Source organism: Mizuhopecten yessoensis, unplaced genomic scaffold (assembly GCF_002113885.1).
Source record: "Mizuhopecten yessoensis strain PY_sf001 unplaced genomic scaffold, ASM211388v2 scaffold8421, whole genome shotgun sequence".
In the NCBI taxonomy this organism is placed as follows: Eukaryota; Metazoa; Mollusca; class Bivalvia; order Pectinida; family Pectinidae; genus Mizuhopecten; species Mizuhopecten yessoensis.
In genome coordinates, this window is record NW_018407539.1 from 322,737 (window position 1) to 341,074 (window position 18,338).

General features: G+C 34.8%; 1 protein-coding gene across 2 annotated transcripts; it reads right to left on the minus strand.

Moving 5' to 3' along the window:
• Positions 1 to 2,152: 2,152 nt before the first annotated feature.
• LOC110455912 lies at positions 2,153 to 16,555 on the minus strand. 2 transcript variants are annotated; one of them, XM_021506347.1, is made up of 7 exons: positions 16,182 to 16,555; positions 9,697 to 9,877; positions 8,217 to 9,270; positions 7,753 to 7,842; positions 6,804 to 7,212; positions 6,296 to 6,486; positions 2,153 to 5,567 (listed from the first exon to the last, which is right to left on the minus strand). In XM_021506347.1, the coding sequence occupies exons 2-7, from the start codon at positions 9,727 to 9,729 to the stop codon at positions 5,476 to 5,478; spliced, it is 1,869 nt and encodes a 622-aa protein (XP_021362022.1). In that variant the 5' UTR covers positions 9,730 to 9,877; positions 16,182 to 16,555; the 3' UTR covers positions 2,153 to 5,475. The 2 variants fall into 2 exon arrangements, with proteins under 2 accessions (XP_021362022.1, XP_021362021.1); XM_021506346.1 differs by lacking the exon at positions 16,182 to 16,555 and adding an exon at positions 15,345 to 15,994.
• Positions 16,556 to 18,338: the final 1,783 nt, after the last annotated feature.

Sequence of the window (18,338 nt, forward strand, 5' to 3'; positions counted from 1 at the left end):
GTCTCACTATTCTAACACATGTATTAAGGATTTGACTTATACACCATTACATACTTATCATGTTTAATAAATAACGTATTCAACAAAATAAACACCGTAATTGATCAGTATTCACTATCCTCTTTTTGATAAGAGAGTTTGATCTCTTCCTTTTTAATCTATCATATAACTTTACATATAGAGTCTCTTTTTGTTATTTTTTTTTCAGCATTTTGGAACGTTTTGCAATCATTCACTTCCCGAAATGCAAAATGCCCAAGGCACTTAAGAAGTTGAATACGTTTTAAAAAAGAGACCCAATGAGCCTGCATCGCTCACCTGATATTAATCTGACACTTGTAATCTTAAAAGTGGACTAAAATACAGCTACAGGCAGAATATCAGTGTTTGATTCATAAGAACCAATTAAAAGATTTAAACATATGACGCATGTGACCTTAAATGTTGAACAAGGACATTGGGTTGAAAGTGGGTCAAGGTCATTCATTTGAATAAACGTGGTAGTCCTTCATCCCAGCATGCTACAGGCCGATTATCAGTACCCTGGGCCTTTTGGTTATTGAGAAGTGGTTTGAAGATTTTACGACATTTGACCCCTGTGACCTTGAAAGTGGGTCAAGGTCATTAATTTGAACAAACTTGGTAGCCCTTCATTCCAGCATGCTACAGGACCAATATCAGTAACCTGGGCCTATTGGTTATTGAGCAGTGGTTTGAAGATTTTACGACATTTGACCCCTGTGACCTTGAAAGTGGGTCAAGGTAATTCAATTGAACAAACTTGGTAGCCTTTCATCCCAGCTTGCTACAGACACAATATCAGTACACTGAGCTTTTCCTTCATCCAAGCATGCTATAGTCCGAATTTCAGTACCCTGGGCCATTTGGTTATTGAGAAGTTGTTTGAAGATTTTAAGACATTTGACCCCTGTGACCTTGAAAGAAGGCCAATGTCATTCATTTGAACAAACTTGGTAGCCCTTCATCCCAGCATGCTACAGGCCCAATATCAGTACTCTGGGCCTATTGGTTATTCAGAAGAAGTTGTTTGAAGATTTTACGACATTTGACCCCTGTGACCTTGAAAGTGGGTCAAGGTAACTCATTTGAACCAACTTGGTAGCCCTTCATTCCAGCTTGCTACAGACCCAATATCAGTACCCCAGGCTTTTCCTTCATCCAAGCATGCTACAGTCCCAATTTCAGTACCCTGGGCCTTTTGGTTATTGATAAGTTGTATGAAGATTTTACGACATTTGACCCCTGTAACCTCGAAAGTAGGTCAAGGTCATTCATTTGAACAAACTTGGTAGCACTTCATCCAAGCATGCTACAGGCCCAATATCGATACTCTTGGTCTTTTGGTTATTGAGAAGAAGAAGTCGTTTGAAGATTTTAAGACATCTGACCCCAGTGACCTTGAAAATGGGTCAAGGTCATTCATTTGAACAAACTTGGTAGCTCTTCATTCCAGCATGCTACAGGCCCAATATCAGTACCCTGGGCCTATTGGATATTCAGAATAAGTGGTTTGAAGATTTAAGACATTTGACCCCTGTGACCTTGAAAGTTGGTCAAGGTCATTCATTTGAACAAACTTGGTAGCCCTTCATCCCAGCATGAGCCAGGCCCAATATCAGTACCGTGGGCCATTTGGTTATTGACAAGAAGTCGTTTGAAGATTTTAAGACATTTGACCCCTGTGACCTTGAAAGTTGGTCAAGGTCATTCATTTGAACAAACTTGGTAGCCCTTGTTACCAGTATGCTAAAGGCCAAATATCATCAGCCTGGGCCTTTTGGTTATTCAGAAGAAATTGTTTAAAGTAAAACGACGGACGGACGACGCACCATGCCATAAGCTCACTTGGCCCTTCGGGCCAGGTGAGCTAATAATAATACTGTATATTATCACAGTAAATACTTTCTCTTTACATTTAACATATTTACATCCGAAAGAATGAGTTTGCATTCCTCAAATCAGTGCAGGGCCTTGGTACGGTGGTAAATTTATTTTTGCTTTAACAGCTGAACAAACACACCTAACAACTGAAGATTAGAATGAAGGTCTAATGACAAAACGTCCTCAATATTTATGTATGAAATACATCAGCTGATAGAAGAAATATGGAAATGATAAAAAAAGCCATTAATGAAAATTATCAATTTATTTTTAACATACATAACATTTTACTGTATTAGCGACCTGCAAAATTTAGACCTTTTGAATGCAAATTCATAACTGTTTAGGATGCAAATTCACAAACTTTAATAACAAATCAGCCCCTACATTACAGATTTATATTGAACCTGCTTTTGATTCACTTCATTACCAATTAAACAAATAATGTTACTATTCTTGACAAAGATCTTAATAATAAGCAGCAGATGTTTCCGAGAATCTCAACATTTTCTCCGAATCAACCGTTCTTACAATGGTTGTTTACATCCAACTTACATTACAATATGGTAAATGTAATAATGTGGTAAGCTAGCAGAACAATAAGTTTGAACAGTTGAAAGACACCACTTTAATTGCTTAATTTTTTGTAATTATACCTTCTGGTCCTATTAAAGCTTTTCTCTACTGGTCAGAATGAGTCTTGCAGTAAATGAGAAGTTCAGATATGTTTACCCTACCATTGATTTATACCTTGTCCTTCGATATGACAAAGGGAGTGTTCAATTTTAAAGATATGACAAAGGGAGTGTTCAGTTTTAAAGATATGACAAAGGGAGTGCTCAGTTTTAAAACTTAACAACAGTATAACAATAACAATTTCATTTAATAATTAAGATCAAAAGGTAAACTCCAACCATCTTTTAACATTTGGTCTACCTCAGATCTGACAACATATACAGAGAGAGTGTCTAGATCCGACAGCACAAAGACAAACAAGAAACTATTTCAGATCTTACCATGTACAGACAGGAAGTGCCTACTACAAAATTGACAACATACAGACAGGAAGTACCTACCTCAGATCTAATGATGTACAGACAGGAAGTACCTGCTACAGATTTGACAACTTACGGACAGGAAATGTCTAGAATTGACAACAGACAGGAAATGTATAGATCTGAAAACTTACACATAGGAAGTGTCTAGATCTTACAGATAGATAGTGTCTAGATCTGACAACAGATAGGAAGTGTCTAGATCTGACAACAGAAATGAAGTGTCTAGATCTGACAACAGACAGGAAGTGTCTAGATCTGACAACAGACAGGAAGTGTCTAGATCTTACAACAGACAGGAAGTGTCTAGATCTTACAGATAGATAGTGTCTAGATCTGACAACAGATAGGAAGTGTCTAGATCTGACAACAGAAAGGAAGTGTCTAGATCTGACAACAGACAGGAAGTGTCTAGATCTGACAACAGACAGGAAGTGTCTAGATCTCACACCTTACAGACAGGTAGTGTCTAGATCTGACAACTGACAATAGTGTCTAGACCTGAAAACAGACAGGTAGTCTACTGTAGATCTAACAACAGATAGGAAATGTCTAAGATCTCATAATTTACAGACAGGTAGTGTCTAAATCTTACAACTTACAGACTGGAAATGTCTAAGATCTCACAATTTACAGACCTGACAACAGACAGGTAGTCTACTGTAGATCTGAAAACAGATAGGAGGTGTATAGATCTGACAACAGATAGGTTGTGTCTAGATCTGACAACTAACAGACAGGAATTGTCTACATTTGACTTCTTACAGACAGGAAGTGTCAAGATCTGACAACTTACAAAAAGGAAGTGTTTAGATCTGACAACTTACAGACAGGAAGTGTCAAGATCTGACAACTTACAGACAGGAAGTGTCTAGATCTGACAACATGCAGACAGGAAGTGTCTACCTCAGATCTGCTAACCTACAAACAGAAAGTTTCTCCTTCAGGTCTAACAATTTTAAAATAGGGACAAGAAGTACTAGACACTGTTTTCTGATCAGAAAACAAAAGAAGAAGACAATGAAAAAATTTGACTGATTTATTTACATTAGCAAAATAATTACTAAGAGGTAATTCACATCATGGAAGAGATTTCCATATAATTTGATCTGTATGCATAGATTGATACTGGAATGATTTTGCAGGCTTGTACAGACTACCAGGTACAGACAAAATCACAAAATTCTATTTCGCATTAGATAAATATGCAGGCCAACCAGATTTTTTTTCAGAGGACATTGTCCAGAAAAAGTGTTATTGCTTTATATTTCAAAGAATATTTAATACAATAGCTATTATCCCTGTGTTAACGTCTCTATACATTGTATATCTCATTCATAAATAACAAAGGTCTAATATCAGATCACATTACGTATATCTTAATTAACACTTATTTTCCACATCATTAGCTGAAATAACAACATAATTGTCAATAAACTCTAACAAAAAACTTAAATTACCAGGCTATACACTTATATAATAGAATTCAATAAATGTCAAGAAATTAATAATACCTAGATAATAAACTTATTTTAATTCTGACATCTATTTAGTTCATGAAATAACAAGATCACAGAACACTCACCCCTGCCCTGTGTATGTCTCAATGGACAACACCTATAGTTATTTTATAAAGCTCTTGACACATAGACATCTTATATGTTTTTCTAAAATCTCCTAACCTTTAACTAAACTGTTATAACTGTAAACACTAGATCATCTTTAAATCATACCCTTTACATAACATGTTTATCTACTAGTTTTTCTGAAATCTCTTAAAATTAATTAAAAGAAAAATCACAAGCAACATGAGAAAAGCAGCCTTAAAACTGAGAAACCTCCTCAGTTATTACACTACAACCACTATGGAACCATTTCAATCTGAACCTGGACTGTTCTACACATGGTCATTCTTTTAATTTTCCACGGTCATTGTAATAATTGTAATGACTTGATTTGTATAACTCAATGACTTGTCAACGTATATACAGAATGAAATAAATAGAGACGGACAGACTGGGCAAAAAAAACATTTACATCATGAGTACTACTATGTACTACTGTGATAAGGATGATATATACATTTTGGTGGATTTGTTTTCATTTTTCATAACACGTGTTAAAAATCAAGATATCTCCTTCCTCCTTAGTAAGAATGGACCTATAGAAAACACTGAAATGCTGTGATGTTTCCTAGCTACAACGGGCTGACAACAAATCCTTAATTGTTCCAGATGACTATATTCCATGAGATGGTGGGACTGTTGATGCTCTGTCTGCATGTAGATGTCACATAATCATAGAACTGAAGTCACATGACAACCATGAAAAGGTCACATGATCACTTCAGATAAGTCAAATGATCTATTTCAGTTTATACAAATGATCAATGTATTGTGTCACATGATCAAATTGTATATGAACACTTGTATGTATATGGGGCTATGATGTTTTACCAGCCCCGGCTCGATTCTTCATGTGGTGTCTTCCAACTTCTGAGCTGACTTTGACCTCATTCTCATGTTACCAAGCCGCCAGTGGGATCCCCATCTTCAACCTTCTTGACGACGTTGTTGACAAAGTCTGTCGTATGTCCAGCAACCATAACAGCTGGGGAGAAAAATGGTCTAATTAGTAAATGGTACACCGTGAGAGTGGTCGTATGATTTGACCTCTTACATCTGTTACAAACTGATATTGTCACCACATATAACCTGTCATAGTCACATATAACCTGTCATAGCCACATATAACCTGTCATAGCCACATATACCCTGTCATAGCCACACATAACCTGTCATAGCCACATATAACCTGTCATAATAACATATTACATGTTATAACTAAATATGCCCTAGGTTGTAATAAGATGTAGCATGTTGCAACTACACATTACTTGATACTACCACATATAACAGGAAGTGTGCTACCGGTATATGCTTAAATATTATGATAGATATTTTATTGAAAGCCTTAATTCTATTAAACACTAAATACAAACGTCTGCAGGGTATTGATGTTTTATGACCTGAACAACAAATAACAAACCTGGCAAAGTTTCAAAGATCACTTATTATACCCGGTAATCAACAGAAACTCTCATATCAATCCAACAGATTACATACTTAAGTGTTTAATTTAGATTAACTCATTCACCACTGAAATTTCATAACGAATTATACCAACCTTTGAATTAAAAGAGTTCAAATGTGTCTTCAGGGGTGAATGAGTTAACAACTGTGATGGTGTGCCTTGAGATCTTTTATTGACTTGTTACAGTTTGATGAACAACTCCTTTGACTTTCCTACAAATTACCAACAATTCTATAGGTACTTACTGAGGTGTTTCTGGATGAGACCATCCAGCTGAGAGGACAGGTTGCCCTCCTTCTCTTTCTTGTCTAAGACGTCGCGCACACGAGACTTGATCTCATCCATCACAGTCATCAGCTGCTTGTGTTCAAGCTCCAGTCCGTAAAGCTTCACCTTGTACGCCTCATGTTGGGCCTTCTTCTTCAGACGGCAGGCTCTGTGTAACACAATGATATATTAGTATCAACGTTTTGGGGTTTACAATATCTACAATGGTTAAAATTACAATGGTATCAACTATATAAGGTTGTTAGGTAAACAAAACACTCATTAACTATTTATAATTGTTAAAAATAATTTGAAAAATAATTGTCACGGAAACCTTTTTACTAATAATTTATTTTCCCCCCAAATTGCCATTGTTTACAATTCTGAAGTGAAAGTGATTCTCTTACAACACCTGTTTAAATTTACTCTTACAACACATTCTAAATCTACTCTGCTACAACACCTGTTTATTCGATGAGTTCTCACCTGGAAGCCAGTTTGTTTTTCTCCTTCTTTGACTTATTTCGAGTAGAAACTGGCATGTCACACAAAGGAGCAAATGCATTTATTTGTTTGTTGATCTTTTTCAACTGTAGTCCAATCGTTCCCAATTTTTTGGGGTTGGGTTCCACATTGTTTCCGTCCCCTTTGCGAGCTTTGCCCCCATGTCTAATTGATTTACCAAGTCCAAGCTTTCTGCCTTTTTCAACATCGAACACAGGATCCTCAAAGTCAAGTAACACATGTGGGTTTCTGGGCTCAAGGTCAAAGTTCATGCGTGTACCTTTTGGCCCTTTTGATTGGATGTTATACTGCCAGAAATACTGATCTTTTTTACTCGAGGAGTCCTTCTTCTTCTTAGCTGACCAGGACGAGTCCTGGTTGTTGTCGGAATCTGAAATTATTGAATCAATGACTGTGTTAGAGTCTAATAACACAGGTGTTCTCTTAACACAGGTGGTCTCTTAACACAGGTGGTCTCTTAACACAGATGTGACCGTAATCACAATATTTCGACATTAAGGATGAATCTGCAAATTCAATATGGCAGCAAAAAAGAATCTTGTTAAGAAGCACCACACATGTCAAATAATGTCCGAACCGTTAATTTCTAGGAGGCAACTTACTCCAATTTTCCAACATAAAGCCAGTGGATATTCATAGGTGTATATAATAAACAGTGATGGGAGAGATGGTTGGGTTTGGTTTGTTTAACGTCCTCCTAACAGTTATTGTCATTAAGGATGTGCCTCCATGTGTGTTGTGTAAGCATGCATGAGATAACAAGATTGATTGTTTTTGAAAACAATGGTTTGTTAACAAGAATTCAACTTCAGAAGATACTGCGGTAAACAGTTTATCGTTATAACAATAATCTTCCTAATATAACAGATAAACATGAGAATTGTTACAATGACGAGTTAAGAGAGGTTACCTGAGTCTGAATCATTCCAATCCTCGTCATCGCTGCTGCTCTCCATATCACTGTCTCCGTCATCTATGGAGGCCACGGATCCAACAGAGTCTGAAACAATCGTACGCTTACATAAATCAACAACAAACACAGGTCTACAGTAAACGCCCAGAGGTCAGTTTCATCAGTTTTGAGCTTACAATCATATGCTTGAGTAATAGTAAACAATTCTAGATTAATAATTTATTTGAAGTTTATTTGGAAATTATCTTCTTTTGGCAAAAAATAAAATTCTACTTCCTTCCATTTATTAAACCTTGGAATTAAAATGTTAGTATATATGTAACAAATTGCATAACTTAGGCCATTCTCACAATTTGTTTGCAGTTCCCTGACCAACTCACTTAAAATTGCACCTGCTCAAACATTTTTTAACAATTTTTAAGGATTGACTTTCTACTCATCACTGAGGCTACAAAACTCACCAATACTCTCCCTCTTTAGTTTTGACCGTGTCGGCAAGTTCGACTCGTCATCATGTATGAACTGCCGTATTTCCTCCCATTTCTGGTCTACGTCACTGGAGTCATAGGTTGAAATGGACAGGGGGCTCCGTCGTTTACCAAGAGCCGAGGTGGAAGGAGTAGCCTGAGTGATCCGTGGAGGAGACTGAGCCCTTTTACTCCCAATCAGTGCTTTTAGCACTTGATTACTACACTTTTCCCCACCAACACCAACAGACAGGGGAGATAACTCAGTTTTGATATCTTTTGAACTGGACACAGTTTCAGATATCTGTCGTATTGGCACACTAGGCTTATTATTCATGCTTGAGGTGGAGAGGGTTCTTCTGTTTAAGTAAGTGTCTGTTGTTGATGGTGACGACATTCCTCCGATAGGCCAGGCGATTGTTGATTTTGTCGACACTCCTGTAAGAGACCAAGCAGATGACAGAGATCGTGAAGACGTTGGCTGCGAATCTGTCTTGTCTGTGTTATTCTGTGATAATACCCAATTTTTCAAAAATTCTGTTGTAAAAGACTTTTGCACTGTTGATGTTGAACTTTGACCTCCAACCTCAGTTGAGGTTGAGGTACAGATTGGTGCGAGATTCACAATATCATCCAACAACGGAGGAAAGTTTAATTCTGCCAACGTCGGATCCTCGAACACGTCATCACACTTACTAAGCTGTGACTGGAGAGGTTTAGTCTGCCCTTCGTCTACCAGGCCTTGTGAGGTAGCAGGTGTCCCTTTGATTAACAAATTGTCACACACTGGAGGAATATCCTGGGACGTTTCATATGTATCCTCTAAATCAAAGTCATCTGAGAAAAACATATTGCTGGGATTTGTACAGTTAGGCACGTTTAGCGAGCTCTGCATATCAGCTTTCTCCTGTTCATACATGTACAATGAATTTGGACTGGATGCGAAAATAGAGGCATCAAATGAGCCAAGCTCACCACCCTCACCGAGGGCCTGACTAGATGGCAGGTTCTCAGCATAGAAACTGGAATCCATTTTTCTTTGTTCTGGCTGTAATGGTAAAAATATTGTTGAGTGACATAAATTTCATCAAACAAAATCATATTGTACGCATAGATCTGGAGTTAGTATTCCATTTCAAAAGAATAGCGACAATTAATTTACCTATAAAATTTATAGTTCTATTTTATGTAACTACGTCTTTATGTAAAATTAAAAAAGATCTATCAAACTTTAAGTAACCATGCATGTCATAACAAAAAGGAGTTTTTACACAGAAGATACAACTCTCCTGTTACAGTATTTTATTTCTCCTCATTTTCTTTTAATATAAATCTGTTACTTTTGAACACTTTTTAATAAATAATCACTGAACTTAAGCATGTAAAACAGACAATGTTTGATAACTGTGCACAGTGCAAATTGTTTACCTGTGATTTAACACACCCTTGCTGTTTATATGCATTAAACACTAACCCGACTTCTGGCCTGCAGAGATCCAACGGTCATCTGCCGTGTGAGGACAGGGAGTTGTGGTTTGGCCGACAGGATGCCCTGTTGTCTGGCCCAGCTGATCGGTGGACGCTGTAATGGGACAAGGTTCCCAACAGACTGATATATCTTTGATTGAGGCCGAGATGCTCCCTGCTGCGGTGCACTGTAAGAATAAAATTATAAAATATATGAAAAGATTTTGTTTGCAGTCATTTTGAGTCAATTACGGTAATAGTGATCCTTTAAACTGGGCCCAGTTGTTCAATGTAATCTTAGAAAATTATATGTGCTTTAGAAGTTCTCCTTAAGTTCTACTACAGTAATGTAATATATTAACTCTAATTGTACTTCTTGGTATACGCATGCGCACATTCAAAAGAAACAAGTTTTCATTAATTATATTCTACACCTGACATACCAACGTCATGTTATGCACATTGCATTAAACTTTAAAATAAATCTACGTCACGGCTTTACCTGGTCACAAATTACATCAGTCAACACTGTTGTTTTTGACATACCAGGGAAATGTCTTTTTATCACATGGTGACGTAGGTAAAGCATGCATAACTTTAACTGATAATTTGTGATAGAGACAACATTGATCTTTAACCTTGACTCCTTACAATAAAGAACAATAATATTTCAAATCTAAATTTCTCTGACCTTGCTTGTGACCAAGAATCAAACTAAAAATTGGCGTTGTCAGTATTTTATCAATCCTATATAGCTACAATGTTAAACGTATACCTACAGGTGATCTGTTCATTTACAAGTTGTACTTCAAACATAATGTACACTTTATAAATTTGTCTTAATCTTAAGGCGACATCTTAGCTATTTTACAAACTTCTATTATTTGTATCTGCCTGCCAATTTTCTGCTAGTGCATTCCATCCATTTATTTTCTACCTTTATTTATTTTCATTTTTTAACAAATGTGGTGCATCTACGTAGACTCCATATATCGATTCTAATCTTACAACAAATATATCATGGTCTCGGGATAATAAAAAAAATCTTCCTCTCGGACAAAAATCATTAACCAAAACTTTAGGACGGCTTTATACTTGTTCATAGAGGTTTCCATTAGACTCCCGAGCTCCACACCAGACACAAACAAGTAAGACACAAAGACGTGCCAACATTTCAAGTAGCTGGTTTTACACGGATTATATTTCCTTGTTTAACAGTTACCTAACAGATTGAAGATAACAAATTTCATTTATCAAAATGCTGTACACATTTGATTTACTTAGAGAAATTTGCCAATCTGTTTATCTAACCACACCCAACTAAGATGAAACAGTAGGAAGAAAATCTGCATAATTATGTACATAGCTGACGTAGGTTTCCCTAATGGAAATCGGCTGATCAACACATAAACACAGACTAGATCATAACACAAGCATTCAGGTACATTACCTGGGTAAACCTTTTAGCACCAGGTAAGCAGAACATTTATAGTTCGAAGCCATGTTTCTATGTTAGTGTGACTTTAATTTTTCAAAGTATAGTCAGGTTAACACCACATTTACACATCACATCTACTTATCAAACATTTACACATCACATCTACTCATCAAACATTTACACATCACATCTACTTATCAAACATTTACACATCACATCTACTTATCAAACATTTACACATCACATCTACTTATCAAACATTTACACATCACATCTACTTATCAAACATTTACACATCACATCTACTTATCAAACATTTACACATCACATCTACTTATCAAACATTTACACATCACATCTACTTATCAAACATTTACACATCACATCTACTTATCAAACATTTACACATCACATCTACTTATCAAACATTTACACATCACATCTACTTATCAAACATTTACACATCACATCTACTTATCAAACATTTACACATCACATCTACTTATCAAACATTTACACATCACATCTACTTATCAAACATTTACACATCACATCTACTTATCAAACATTTACACATCACATCTACTTATCAAACATTTACACATCACATCTACTTATCAAACATTTACACATCACATCTACCTTATCAAACATTTACACATCACATCTACTTATCAAACATTTACACATCACATCTACTTATCAAACAGAAGACAAACTCAATAGATTAAGGTTCAATATCTGGTTTTATTCTCTGCCTATAACGATGATATTTTGTTATGTACATCATGGCGTATGATGGCCAATGACTTCAACCACATGACAGCTAAAAATTGAGGAGGAAATTACACACTGCATTATTTTCATGTATGACAAAGTTATGTAAACAGAAAATGATATCCTGGAAACCAAATAAAGCTTAACTGTCAACAGAATGGCAGACTAATTAAACTGAATGTGCCAAGAGCTGTCGAGTTATACATTTTTTGAGAATGGTTAAAAACAAACGGGCATAACTCCATAAATAGGGGATGTAACTTAAAGTAATGTACTTTATTAAAGTTTCCTCAAGGTAAATATTATATCAACTTTTATCAAGTAAATTATTGTTATTCAAAGGGGCATAGCTCCATAGATAAGAGAGGTAGCTACAGTTTATATACTTTATTCACATCCTCTCAATGTAAGAATAATGTGCATAAAATTTTATTTACATCAGTGCAGTATACTTCAAGAGCAGTATTGTGAAGTATACAAGAAGATATACTCATTAAGAACTACAATGTATACATATCAACACCAATTTTAAAAAGGAAGGTCATTGGTGTAGTCATATAGCAATTAATTGATTTATTTACTGACATTAATCATTGATAAATCCCCCTGCTTACCACTAGTATCCCGCTATTCTGACCACTAAAAGTGATCCCGCTATTCTGAACACTGAAACTATCCTGCTTTTCTGACCACTAGAAGTATCCCGCTATTCTGACCACTAAAAGTATCCTGCTTTTCTGACCACGAAATGTACTGTATCCCCATTTTTTATGCACTACCATGGCTTAGTCTTTTCACTCACATTTATTCCAGCTATCAGTAAGCTGTCAATACTTTGAAAAACAAGTCTGACCTTTGACCTTGTTTCATTTACCTGGAGGCTGGTCACAGGGATTGGAATATCTTTTTATTACTAATCATTATTAAAGTAAAAACAAAAAGTGTTTTCTATGTAATGATATATCTCAATCATTATGATGTACTGCATGTATGGTCCGACAGCTAGTATAAATATACCTTGCATGGTATATATATATATATATATAAATGGTTATAATAACTGCGAAACCCAGATACTTAAAATAAACAGTTTCGCTAGACAATAGACAGTGATATGTTTATACAAAGAAAAATAAATTATATGGCTAGATAAAATGGTGAATTAGCTTCATGCCTGAGCAATTTAAAAATAGAATTATTGAATGTTTCTGTAAATAATCAATGAGGATTCTGATTTGAAATATTGTTTATAATAATATTAGTTTCACAGCATCTACATCATTATTGATGTAAACAAAGAAGGCTATTAAATCTCTTCAGAAATGTGTTATCTAAAAGATCACATAAACAAACTTGACACTGACCTTACAGAGTACTGCACGTGTACATATTTACTATATTCTCAGAAGTCGGTCAGATCCAAGGGAAATAACTCTTAAACTCAGTCAGACCTCTTGCATCAGATCAACATGATGTGACTTTCCACCCAAAACCAACTTCAACCCTTCACAGTCCCCCATACTCTGATGGCATGTTTTTGTCGGGATATTAAAATCAAACCATTTCTTTTCAAATTATTAATAATTAGCAGGAGTGTCAATTAATTAAATAATTAATAAACTTTAGAAAATTGAAATTCAAACAACAAAATCATCTCACTCCATCAGCATAACCTGTGTTGATATGCACAATACCTGAATTAACACATCTTAATTAGAGCAGTAATATACCCCCTATTTATGAAATCAGTTTCTTTCTGTACACCTGTTTAATACAGGGTTTTAATTTATTTTATTAAACATCTTATCAACAGATATATAAGATCAAGTAAGGACATATATTTCTGGTGTATTAGTTTGGGACTAAATATTAATAAATGATCAAGGTGCTTGTAATTTGAGGTAAAGATAATTTTTTTTTTAGATCAACATACTTTTGTATGTGATTGAATCTAAATCCATTAGAACACAAATAGTGTAATGTTATATAAGCAATTCAATGTCACAACCAGAGGACTTATAACATATATATATATGTGTCTTTGTTTAAACTTTTCATTTACCTGGCACTTAATGAATAAACGTATAACACTGGTCCACACACTCAATACACCCGGTAATGGTTACTATTTTGTGAAAAAGATACATACATAACAAGCTTAAGGTAAGTTATATATTGACAACACTCAGGGACAATCCCAGATTAAATTCTCAAACAAAATTCATAAATTAAATTGCCATAAGAATATAAAATCTACACCTCACCTCCATGTGTTGCTCATTATAGGACATGGGTACATGGTGTATTGATACGTTAGCATCTCATTCAATTAAAAAGTTTCCAAACAATCACTCCATTTATAATAATTGAAAAATTAATTTCGTGTTTGTATCCAGAATTCCAACTTCCTGGTAATGCACTATATATATAACAAATGTAATCTTACTCTTCCTGAATGGAGATTTTTTCTTAAAATGAAAAATAGCATAAATGTATAAGTCACTCAATACAGTTTTAAATTATTAATCTATGACCAACACATTGCGGTCATATAGATCTAAGATGAAACCTAACAGGGTAAGTATTCCAGGTATTATTATAACCTGCAGCTAATTCCAGGAAATCACAATTAGAACCGAAATATTCTGTTTGCTTGTAACTCTGTACCATGGCCAGTTTGATTGGTTCATACTAGACCAGGAACACTGAACTTGATCAAATAATTGTGTAAAAACATGTTAACCATCTTTTTTATTTTAATGTTAGGAGGAGGATAAATAGTTTACAGCACAGGGTTTGATGAAGATATTTATAATGGAATCCCAAGAATATCCTTAACTTTTTATTATATTTTATTATCTGTCCCCGCTTGAGCATTATATATTGAATCCTTTGGTTCAATTATGCACCATGATTAAATGTTGCAGTTATGAAAATTCAAAAAAAAACCCACTAAAATCAAATTTCTGACCTGGAATGAAATAATGACTCGGTGCTATACATAATTCAATGAATTCATTAAATGACGAAAACCCAAAAATAACCCAGAATTCTGTGGATTTTTTTTTAATTCTGATTTTTTTTTGGAATCCTAGAATTTTAAAATAAGTACATAACGTGGAGTTCCAACCAAATAAATAGTTACAATTTTTATAACAATCATTGAATTTATAGTTGAAGGCAATTTATATGAAACTATGAAGAAAGTAGGGTTCTGTGGAAAAAAAATCAATAAGTAGTTTCTGTGAAAAACATTAATGATAAATCAATAAGTCAATCAGTACACATGTACAGTACCATATGGGAGTATCATATAAGTATCATATCATCAAAGACTAATTTGTTCTTTTTTTTTAAAAATATAAGAAAATATGGTTGGATAATATGATTCCATACAGAAATCTGAATATGTTTCAATTAAAGATAAAAGACTTTCTCACCCTCTCTGATAAAGTGGTAATGTATTCCATCTCTGAGTTAAATTCAAACGAGACTGGGTAAATCCATCCCATGGTGGTTTTCCTGGACTCGAAGACTTTTTATCCATGAGATTTAACAAAGTTGGTAAATACTCGACACTGTTAAATCGGATCACCATTGGCCTAATTACACAACTTTTTATCACTGGGGAAAACCCCAGCTAAACCACGAGGTTCTTTTAAAACTAAAATACTACAAATTTACTAATAATGAATGAAAGTATTCCCCATGGCGGCCGTTTCACGTGTTCGACAATCTACCACACCCTTAGTCACAGCGTTGTACAGGATCCTTAGTCATCTAAGTTTTCAGTATTCATTGCCAATCCCATGGACCAGTGTGTTCCGTCTACGGCCTGTTCACTGACAGATGGTATCGCTGAACATCATTTACTACCACATCACTTACGCATGTCCCAGATATATAGTCACTTAATAAAACAATTAATGCCAAAAATAAACAATACATTCTACCCCCGGGCTACGAACGACCCGTCCCTCCGACGTAAACAAACTCAACCACGAAAGGTCAAGAGGTCATGATATACTGCTAGTTCACTGGTTCACTAAGCCAATGCGATCTTTTTATGAATTTGCAAATCAGCAACTTTGAAATACAGCAGGACGCGTCAAGATTATTGATGTTGAAGCTATTCAGAATACTTTTCAGTTCAAGCAATCTTTCGCAACGGCCCTATCAAAGATTTTTTCCTTGATCAATGCATGGGCAACAGAAACAAAATTACACAATAGCTCGAAATATTTGGAGTCATTTTGCGACGTCTGAAAGCTGCTTACCTTTCTGAAACAGACACGATTGTCTTCCCTGCCTCTTCCTCAACGATATTATCCGAGGTATCCACTTCTTCACTTTGAAATATTGTCTTAATCACTAAAAAAATCCCCAATGTTTACATCAGTTGCAATCCAACATGGAGTTTGTTTTGGTTCTGTGGAAAGTACGGGAAATGTCTCGTGATTCTGACGTCAACCACAGAATCAACCAATGAATATGGAGTAATCTCCGCCCACTGCAGGTAGTTGACGTTGGGAGAATACTGTCGTCAAAACATAAGATTTATCATTTACCAGACGATCGAGAGAAGTGCTCATACTCCCATATTATTGAAGACAAAATTAACGTGTAGTTAAATACAGTGACGACGGAAACTTGACGTGTCAGAAGGGTCATCACCAAAAATATTAAAAATGAAAAATCCCGTTTCTAACATCTATTATTAGAATGATGACGTCTACACTTATTTTAAGCGAATAGAAGGGTGAAGGTAGGTTTTCGTCATTTGTTTTGGTTCTGAGAATCACGCATGGAGCATAGCTATGCGCACAGGTTGTTATCTAGGACGGAGATTCTGATTGGTTAATAAACAGTGTTATGTAAGTTCAAGGAAGGGACAATAAACTCAATCAGTTTAATGAAAATGATAGGCGTCATGTTAAATTCTGATATAATGATTTGATAACCTAAGATTTATTACTATGGTGACTTTGTAACAGAAAAGGAACAGAAGTGTACCGACCAGCGGAATCGAATCCTATATTTAGCTGTCTTTTAGGACTCGTGTACTAATTTTTAAAAGATAAAAAAACATGTTATTTTTGTCTGGAATGTCACCAAACATATATACAATTCAGTAAAAAAAAAGGACAAACATGCACTCTAAATTGTTGACCCGGATGTTAGCGCAGGAGTCTTTACAAATAAGGTACTTATACCTTTATCTATAGCTTTACAAACTTACATTTTTTTGACTACAATAAATAACTTATATATATATTACTTTATAGAACGCCAAATTAACATATATTCAATAATTGCACATTTCTTCAAATAATTGAAGATGGGTGCAATTCAATTGAAGATAGGTACAATTCAATTAAAGATAGGCACAAATATGACGAATTAAACATATCTTCAATTGAATTGCACCTATCTTTATTTGAATATATATTTATTTGGCGATAAATTACACAAATATTCAATTAATTGACCAATCTTCAAATACTTAAAGATAGGTACAATTACAGACCCAATACTCTCTGGGTACAATACTCTCAGGGTATCTTCATTTAGCCTTTTCTTCGCTGTAATCTTATTACTCACTATATATAGTAACTATACGCGATGCTAAATTGAAAGGAATATTTACTTTACATGTTTAGAATGGTTCGAGTAAATATTCAGATAACTTGTATGAAAATCTGTAGGTTTTGTATATAAATCAGTAGAAACAGTATTGCCTTAAAAATGACAACGGGTAACGAAGACTCACTCGCTTCCATAGTATAACGAATAGAAGTAACTACTTCCTTGCCCCATATATATATAAACAAATATAGGTAAACGAAGTAGTTAATGTCAGCGGTATGTTTGTAGGTTACGGTTACTTAAACTTGGTATATATTACATGGGACAAGGAAGCACTTCCAATTGACGGTGTATACGTCAACAATATGAGGTTGTCAAATTTTCGGAGCAATCCGCTCCTTTATCAACACGGAAAAAAACATAGAACACTTACATTATATAAAAGAATATAACATATAGACGAATATTACTATATAGACTGATATATATATAGTTCCAGAACATCATGATAAGAATAAATTCTAGCCACAAAGTTACAGAAAATAATAAAGTCCACCAGCAGAATTTACCGTGCACCTGTGATGTCAAATAATCACTAGAAATACGGCATATTAGAATTAATTGAATAAGGGATTTACAAAAAAAACGTAATACTAGTGAAGATAGATTCTATATAACAAAATGGCATTGAAATTATTCTTCTAAAAAACTCCACAAAAGTAACTTAATTAATAAGTAATTAAAGCAACTACGAGGTATCTATGGTACCAACTAAAAAACCCAACAAAAGTAACTTAATTAGTAAGTAAATAAAACAACTACGAGGTATTTATGGTACCAACTAAAAA